This window comes from Anguilla anguilla, chromosome 2, assembly GCF_013347855.1.
Source record: "Anguilla anguilla isolate fAngAng1 chromosome 2, fAngAng1.pri, whole genome shotgun sequence".
In the NCBI taxonomy this organism is placed as follows: Eukaryota; Metazoa; Chordata; class Actinopteri; order Anguilliformes; family Anguillidae; genus Anguilla; species Anguilla anguilla.
The window spans coordinates 41,100,716-41,110,197 of NC_049202.1; the positions used below are offsets into that span (position 1 = coordinate 41,100,716).

Below are 9,482 nucleotides of genomic sequence, written 5' to 3' on the forward strand. Positions count from 1 at the left end.
TTTTTGACAGCCCTAGTGTGTATGGATGCTATCCTGCACGCATGAGTAGGAGCTAAGGACACACGGCTACAACCACCAATACAGATGTATGGACACACGGAAGACAGCAAATAATGTCACGGAGGCGAGGACGTGCCATAGCTAGCTAGCTGTATAGTACAGAGGGCAAAACGGAGCTTTAGAATGTCGCCAGCAGTGTATGCGCGTGACAAGTAGTGAGTGGTACTGTGCTGTTAGCCTTTATTGATCGCCTTACAAGGTTCATGTAAAGTAGCTAGCACAATCTGACAACACTAACCCATGTAAATGTAATGTAAATTTAATTACCTTTACATTTGTGTGGAAAACTGACCCCACCCACAGGCCAGAAACGTTTCGTCCTTCAGGTCATTTTTTGCCCTGCGCTCTGTGATTGTGGATGGGGCCTACTTTTTCATTCCTCCTCCGTCTTCCTTTCAGGACAGAGGGCTTTTTTGTCTGACGTACGAGGCCTCTATGACTCGCCTGTTCAGAGAAGGGAGAACGGAGACCGTGCGGTCCTGCACCAACGAGAGCTGTGCCTTTGTGAAAGCGCTCGAGAGTGGAGAGGTAGGACGTGTTTTTGTGCGGCTATATGGTCATATTGAACTTTCACGTTCTATTTATACTGCTTTATTTTATTTAATTGAACCTTCATTCATGCAGAGAGGTCCTAATGAGTCCAAGGTCTCTCTTTCAGAGGAGCCCTGTTATGAGTTTCATCTCATCAGGACCCCCAACCCTCATTGTGTCTCTGTACTGTCCCTGAAGGATGAAGACCTTTGCAGACGCCTGCTTCGACTGGCTACGGACAAGCACCAGAATCTGTACCGAATGGCAATGACAGGGGCAGGGATAGACAGACACCTCTTCTGCCTTTACGTGGTCTCTAAGTACCTGGGACTGGAGTCACCTTTCCTGAAAGAGGTGAGTTGAAAGAGGAATAACTTGGCAATGGTGGCTTGCACAATGAGAATATTTTTGTAATTCCATAAAATAGGAGTGTGGCATTCGCTCCGCAGGAGAGGCGGGTTGGTCTCTGTTGCGCCTGCTGGTGGAGAGAGCACACGCACCTGGGCTGCGTTAGCTAATCAGCCCAGTTGCTTAATGGTGTGCTGCTCCCCACAGTTCGGGGCCGAGACCGGGAGCTCACATCGAGAGCGTGTCTTCCATTTCAGGTGCTGTCAGAGCCTTGGCGCTTGTCCACCAGTCAGACTCCAGTTCAGCAGGTTGAGCTCTTTGACCTGGTCAACCACCCAGAGTACATTTCCTGTGGCGGGGGCTTTGGTCCGGTCAGTACTTTGCTTTTGTCTCATAACATTATGTCTGAACTGTTTCGACAAGTAACACAAGCTTGAAGGAACTTAGTCCTGGCTGGCTTTCAGGTCATCTCTCGAGGTCAAGTTGGCTGTTAGTTTATTTAATACATTTTTTAAAATCTCTCTGTCTGTACTACTTCTAGGTGGCTGATGATGGTTATGGCGTGTCCTATATTATAGTGGGGGAAAACATGATCAACTTCCACGTCTCCTGCAAGCACTCCTGTGCACAGACTGTGAGTATGCTTGATCACACAATATGTGCATGAAAACCCTCCCCATTGGCTAATGTTATGTTGATTTATGTTTGCTAAAATGTTCTTTTATCATTGTTGACAATCTTCCTCTTCAAACATACTCTAGTGTAGACTGAAAGGTGATAAGGCCTAATAATTCCCTATCTTAATGATGGTGGCTATGCACAATCCCAAGTATTACAACAATCCCATTTTCTAGAAGCTACTTATGTGAAATGTTAAAATTCTAGCAGAATGTAGCAACAGGCACCATACCTTGAGAACGCTGGTACGGTTCATGTGAGAATTCACACAAAGTGTAGTACACTTCTTTGTAGAAATAGCTTTTCTACAATTGTGTTCTCCACTTAACATTATTTCTATTTCTATCTTCGGCATATTTCATGATATATAAAGATATTGTCTGTCCAAACCTGGCATAATGAAGGCATTATGTGATAAGACTGTTCCATTCAACCAACTGTATATAATTTTAATATCTGTTTTGCTATCAGAAAACATGTTTTTAATTGAATTAATCTTTAATTCAGCTCTTGCTTGCTGAATTAAAATTATTCAGAATTATTTTCTAGAACACAACTAATTAACTCAAGATGGGTTTTATAATATTTGTTAGGTGTTAACTGTACTGTAAAGCAGACTTCAGCAGACTTTGGCGATCTTTCATTATCTGTTTTCTAACTCAGTGGTGTCTTAAGATTTGCCGGTTTGTCTTCTGATTTTACATTGCCCTATCCTAACATACAAGTGTATGATGAAATGTAGTGATATATAATGTATTGCATATTAATGAACTGGTGAGTGAATTTATTTGGTACTCGGTACATCCTGCACTGTCCTGGTCAACCTGTAATTGCTGTTATACTTGCAGTGTTTGCCTAATAACTCAATAAAAGCTACACAAAGACAAATGCTTAATACGAATTTTAATGTTCTGTTTAACTGAATATGGTAGAATCTCATAGATACGGACCTGGGGCAACAAGGTGCTTTCCTGTCGCTGTGATAATTTGAAGAAGGGGCATGACTTAGCACTATTGCTAAAGAATACAGTTTGGGGAAAGTCCACAGTGTTATTTGTGTTATTTTTATTCCGTTTTTGGTCCGTTTGCAAAGGTAGACTGTGGACTGAATTTATATAGACTGAAGAGATGTGTATGATTTGTTAAGTTGGCATAGCAAAAAAAGGATACATTTCTGATAGCCACCAGCTTCATTTCTGAAAAATGACTGGTGCCAATTCAAAAAAAAAAAAAAAAAAGACTTTAGCACTGGAAGAACACCTTGACCTCTAACTCACTGATGTGACGGTTGGAGTGAATATAAATATTGGAGTATTATAATAAATTGATGCTACTCCTCCAGTACAAGTTATCCAAATAGAAAAATAAACCATGCCAATAAATACAGGATTCAAATTTTAATCCTGTATTTATTGTCCTGTATTTAATCCTGTATTTATTGTTTTTCATGTCATCTGCAAAATACCTCTATTGACGATGCATTTCTATCTCGGGTTTCGCCTCATTTGGAAATAAAGGAAGTAGGCCGCCTTAGAAGTACATTGGGCCTATATAAGTGCAAGTACTTATACTCTTTCAGTGTATCTGGTGCATGCCAGTTGCTTTATGGTTGGAAACTCCTTCAGGACTGGTCTCTGCTCTACCCCACTGAAGTGGCAGTAGATATAGATAGTGTATATTTTACAGTTATGATAAATGTCATTTAAGTTATCTCTAACATTTACCCTTGTTCCCCTTCAGGACTCTCACAGGTATGGTGCTCATATCAGACAGGCTCTGCTGGACTTGCTGCTCCTGGGAGACCCAGGTAGACCGGGAAAGGCACAGGCCAAGAAAGACCTGTAGACACGCGAATGGGCGGAGCGTGGAAAGTGAAACGGGATTGGGTAGGGAAATGGTTAGAAAAGATAGTACTGCAGCACAAATAAGTGAATGGGGGGGGGGGGGTGAAGCACACAATGGAAAAAGCAAACTCTTCTATGTGAAAATGGGAAGTGCAACTTGTAGTAGGAGGAAATGGAACCTCAGAAAGACGATAGAGAAATAAGAAATTGAGGGAACCAAAAGCCAAAAAAGGCTTTTTTTGATGAGGGTTAGTAGGACAGAAAGCAAAAGGGAAGCATAGAGATTTGCATCTTACCATTTCAAGGTGAATGTTCTCAAAAAATGGCCAGGTTTTGGCCGCAACATTTGGAAAGCAGTTCAATGCAAAACCCAGACCAAACCTCTTGCTATAACTAAGGCATTCTGGTGAATTTTGAGCACTTACTGATATAGCATAAAAAGTGTGGACATTTGCACTTAATTATGTTGTTGATTTTGTAGCTTATTCCATATTTATTTGTTTTCACATTTTTGCTTACACTGCTACAGAAATTATATATGCCGTTGAAATTGGAAGCTGGATTTTCAAATTATTGCTAAAAATGTGTATAATGCAATACAGCTCAGTTAAGTATGGAGTAGTACAGTACTATGTATGTGCTGTATTTCAGCTTTTCTATTTCCGTGTTTCTATATATTATACACTGACACACTGCTTTACTAGACTGTACTCAAATGTGGCTATCCGTGTAACGCTTGTGATGGTACTGTCATGTAATGACACCAGAGAGCACCAGAGCATGAATGTGTTACACTGTATTTTATCTGGAGCAAATGCAGTGAAATGGCCTGGTCTGTACACCCCTCTGATAGGTCATTATCCGCACATTGTAAGCTAAGTCGCACATTGGCTATTCCTAGATATTATTTTAGCGTGCAGATCAGTGGCAGAGCTGGCTAGGGCCAGTTGGTTAGGAGAATTCAAAACGACAGATTTTGAACAGAAAATGAGTTATTTGTTACAGGGTTATTTTTTCACATTTCCTTTACTAAACACTGCAGTATTTTGCCTTTGATGCATTTATTATGTTAACTTTCATTTCAAGTGAAAACAAGTATGCAACTACATGCTTATTTTTGTAATATACAGTTTAGCCCCACACTTTACTTGGAACATTAGCAGTGAAACCTCAGAGATAGAAATCCTTTCGGACTGGGGGTCATTTGGAACTCTGAGCAGTTTGAAATTGCACCCGATTTAATTTTAATATCGTATATTCAAGTGCTTACTTGTATTACTGTTGGTAATTTTATCCATTAACAACAAATAATCAAACTAATATAGACAGGGATGTCATGGGAATATATTTTTGTCAGCTTTCTGAATAATAATAACAGGTCCATTACTGACCCCTGCTTAGCGTAATGAATGTAGCCAGTATGTGTTGATTAGAGGAACCGAACTATTGAACAAGAAATGCGCTAAAAGGCAGTGGAGCGCATTTAAAGAAAGCGATGGCTGGTTCTTCCCTTCATAAGACATGAGGTCAGTAAAGAAACGTAAGGGGAGCAGTGATCTGCGGATGTGCATTCTCTGTCAAGCGCAACTGAAACTGCCTCTAGCACTTAATGAATAAACGCCTGTGTCAGTGAGAAACACACAGAAGTGTGTCAACGTGAAACAGAAGGTACCATTGCTTTTGTTTCATTATGCCGGGCCCTCAGAGACTTGTTACAAGTGCACTGATTTTAGATGAACCTTACATAAAGTTATAGAGGAAGAAGTGTGTGTGTGTGTTTTTTTTATCCGTGGAAAGTGTTACTCATTCATGTTCAAATGGTCACTTTTCTGCATCAGCGACAACCACAAAGAATCTGCGTTGTGTAATACGGAGCTTGAAATGGCATAACTGCATGTGCTGCTTCTGCTTTTGTACCCTGTTTGGTTGACTGGTCAGTCTGTAACAGGTTTATATCTCTGAGGTTCCTCTGTATTGGTTCTAGTCAACAATCACAAATAAAAATAATGACATTTTATCATCAGTACAGGTGAACATCTTGAAACATTTGAAACATTTGCCATCAATGCATTTCACATGCTGTACATTTTAGGAACGATTTACAATTACCTGACTGGTGAACAGTGACTGAAAAGTGAAGTTAAGTGTCTTCAAAATGTGCACGTGCCAGTGACATATTTCTGTCCCACCACTCTTTATTTAAGGAATTTTGTTTTGAAGAAAAAAAAAACATGCCATTAGAATAACACGTTAAGACTTATTTGGCCTGTGTCAGATAGATGATGCATATTAAATACAGAGAGCTAAGGAAATATTAGTGTTTAATTTACAGCTGTCAGGACTGCTGTGGTTTTCACACCTGTACATTATAAGCAAAAGCATGAGCTTCCGTGCTTGGCCATGCTTGTGACAGTCTACGAGTGTTTGCTCATATTGTTTATTGGAAGTCAAGAAGTTCATGTATTCTCTGGACCGTTGTATAGACCTACCTGCTTTTTACAGAGGTCAAATCCGAATATATTTGCCAAATGTGAGAGCAAGAGCAGTGCATGCCAATTGTTGGTGCTATAATGCATGAGGTTGGGATTGCCCTGTAGGCTTAATCGCCCTTGATCGTACAAAGATGATTGCCAACTTATTGACAGCCAAAAGGCATTTTCCCCAAACTTGAATCTGGCTTTTCCTTTTCCCTATTCTGATGTAAAATAAATAAATAATATGATGAAAATGTGCTATGATATTGAAGGGGTGTCCAGCTAATGAGAAAGTATACATGCCTTTGTTGAGATTTTGTGTAGAAGTCACATTCATTCCTGAGCTTCCTTGATCGCATCACACCGTTAACATCCTCAAGCATTCTGGCTTTACTGTAAACTCCATGGACATCAGGGTTGCGAGCTTGCATCAGAACTAATATGGCAGGTGATTTGACCCTTCTTAAATGCGTCCTTTTGATATAAATGTAACATGTCCCCCGAACCACTGATGATCATCCTAGGGGTAATGAAGCTCAGAGGCTGCCAATAGATTAGCAACTTAAGAAATACCAGGAGAATTGAAATCCTGTTTTTCAGCTTCCTCCAACTGCATTTCAACCTCCATCCAGCAAATTATTAATTTTACAATTGTATTTAATTAATAATGACAGTATTTTTTAAAGTAATATCAATAACTGGCTGTCATTTGTAATGTTCGTACACAAACATGGCACATGAGGGGGAACAGACTTTTAAAGTACCACACATGGATAACTCTGTAATGCATTTAATGTTGACTGGACATTTATTAACTGTATCTTGGTATTGTACTGCCTGTGTATTTTCAGTACAGCTTTGTGTACATAACATAGCATTTATATATAAACCCAAAGTTATTTAGTTAAAGCAGATTTGTTTAGATGATTACTGATAAATTCAGACAGGCTAGTGATTTTTTAGGCTTGATTAGTTTGCAAAGCTGTCAGAGTGGGGGGGAAATTAATAAATTAATAATGGTATTTGAGGAGTGGGAATATATTCAGATATGAGAATTTATATCCAACCGCAATTAATAAAAATAACAAACCAATACATTTACATTCATTCTTATTATTCATGTTGGGCCTGACATGATCCACAGCCAGTGGGGTTTTAATGGATATTATTAATTTGCATGGCTAAAAACACATGGATATTAACATTTGAATTATTGTTCCTTGTATGTTCTAAGTGTTCTCATTATTCTTTTATGAACATTTTAGATTTGGTCAACCACTGGATACCAGCCATATATATTAGTAATAAATCTAGGCAAACTATCAATGCATGTTACATTCGTTCAGGTATAATTGATTCCCCCTTGTATTCCAGCAGCTACATGTTTTCACTCAGTGGGTTTATATGATGCTTGAAAAAGTTGATTTATTGTATTCGTCCGGCTAAAACTGGACTTTTAGAAATCATGTTAACACTGTAGTCCTACTGAAATCGTACCAAGTCGAATTTGTCGGACTAACATACCTAGATAATGCGTTTGGGGGTCGATTTACTACGGCATGTATACGCTTCAATAGGCCAAAAATTGGCCTAGGCGTTCTGCGCATGTTCTGTAATTTACATAGCAACTACTGTGGCCAAGCGTAATCGATAGCGTTTCAGAAAATATATAACTTTAAAAGATTTAATTCAATCTTCTACTGGGACTTTTGCCGTTTATTGAGGGCGTGACAGAAAATTTTGGTGCCGCTGACTATAAGCAAATGTTTTTTTCACATTTACCGTTCGATTGAGCAAGTAGTCTACCATTCAAAGTAGGCTACATTTTTTTGGGTTAGTGATGTCCGATTGTGCTAGCTACTTCATGTTAACCTTGTACGACGATCAATAAAGGCTAACAGCACAGTACCACTTAATTATTGTCACTTCTATCACCACTGTAATGAACTAAAAAAAAAAAAGGCGACAAACTACCTTTTCTGTGAGAAATGCATTGTCGAGCTCACGCGCATACACCGCTGGTGACATTCTAGCTCCGTTTTGCCCTCCCTAGTAACATGGTGAAAAAAACACATTTCTGGACGGACGAGGAGACCAACTTCATGCTATCGCAACTAAAGGAGTTAAAGATCCTAAAATAAAAATACATGGATGGAAGTAAAACGCACCTCTGGTCTATAAATCAAACCTTTCCGAGTCATGTATATTGGGACAACGACAATAATCCAATTAAATCTGATCTTTGGCCAAATCGAGCTATTAATATAGATCGATTTCAACTGTGCATGTAAACCCACTGACAGAGTAAAATAAAAATCTACTGCGAAATACTATACTGAAACTAAGTGACTGTAAACTTGGTCATTTGTAATAGTTGTAAAAGCACTTCTTGCTTGTTCAAACTTGATACATACCAGAGGAAAATGTATGTTATGAAAAAACTCATTTTTCATAAAATGTCTTCAATTAATAAACGGTGATAATTTTTCTTCATGTATAGACAGCATGTTTGAACTAAAGGGCTGTGTGTTATCACTCTTCCTGTTTTGAACTATACTATTGCAAAATACTTACCATTGGAACCAGTGTTTCAACACATCCTAATACATACTGGCTAGGGGGGAACTGTGGGTTAACACCATTGCAAAGGTCAGGTCACTTCACTGCAAAACTGTAAACTCAAAATGTAAAGTGTGCAAGCTTGGATAGTTGTTTATGTTAATTTGATTTTCTGTATTATGAAATGGACACAAAACAATGCAAGCTTCTAATTGTAAATGTAATAACCAAGCAATTATGCTGGGTCTGGAGATCTGTTTAACTCTTTTCTGTACTTCATTCTACCTCTAACTTTTGAGCAGTTCATACGTAAGACTGGCAACTCAATAGGTTTATGTATTTTCTGAAGAAAAATGTGAAATTTTGGGACTTGTCTGCCAAGATTATACTTGTAAAATCCCGATGACTCTGATAATATCTGAACCAATCGGAGATGCAGAGTACATGGAGGGTAGCACTCCTGTGCATATTATTTTAGTTAAAATTGGACCAGTGTGAGGAAAGCCAGAATCCTGTTAGACAACATAACAGAAAATAAATTATCTAGATATTCTCACAATGTCCCAATTCTTGGGTTGAGAATATTATATAAATTGGCTGTCCTTTCTTTTTATGGTAGACAATCAATCCATCTGTTCCAGTGTTTATTTTGTTATATTTGCTAAAACTCGGTTAACAGGACCTGTTGGTACTGTACTCGGATAGGTTTCTTGCAAAGATGCTGCTGCTGCTTTGTCCTTACAAATTGGCAGTCCATGGAGTTGTTGGCTAAGTGTGCTATTAGCAATTATTTCAGTCCAGCCATCCGCAGTATGTCTACTACTTGAAAAATATCACATCCTTCACTTGTTGTTTGTCCATTTGTTTAACATTCTTCTTCTCTGTTCTTATTTAAGTGCACATATAAATGCATTGCTGTCTCCAGGCCAGCTTTCGTACAGTTGTCTGCACTGTAAACCATTTTAATCTGCATTTTTTGTAAAACTAC

At 38.7% G+C, this 9,482-nt stretch overlaps 1 protein-coding gene across 2 annotated transcripts in view; it reads left to right on the top strand.

Annotated features, from left to right (window-relative positions):
- LOC118219808 (carnitine O-palmitoyltransferase 1, liver isoform-like) overlaps positions 1 to 7,028 on the top strand; it is a 31,589-nt gene extending 24,561 nt beyond the window's left edge. For both annotated transcript variants that reach the window (XM_035403247.1, XM_035403248.1), the window contains exons 15-19: positions 460 to 588; positions 790 to 945; positions 1,197 to 1,310; positions 1,481 to 1,573; positions 3,358 to 7,028. In XM_035403247.1, coding sequence (XP_035259138.1) covers positions 460 to 588; positions 790 to 945; positions 1,197 to 1,310; positions 1,481 to 1,573; positions 3,358 to 3,462 — 597 coding nt within the window. In that variant the 3' untranslated portion in view covers positions 3,463 to 7,028. The remainder of the gene's footprint in view (positions 1 to 459; positions 589 to 789; positions 946 to 1,196; positions 1,311 to 1,480; positions 1,574 to 3,357) is intronic.
- The last annotated feature ends 2,454 nt before the right edge of the window (positions 7,029 to 9,482 follow it).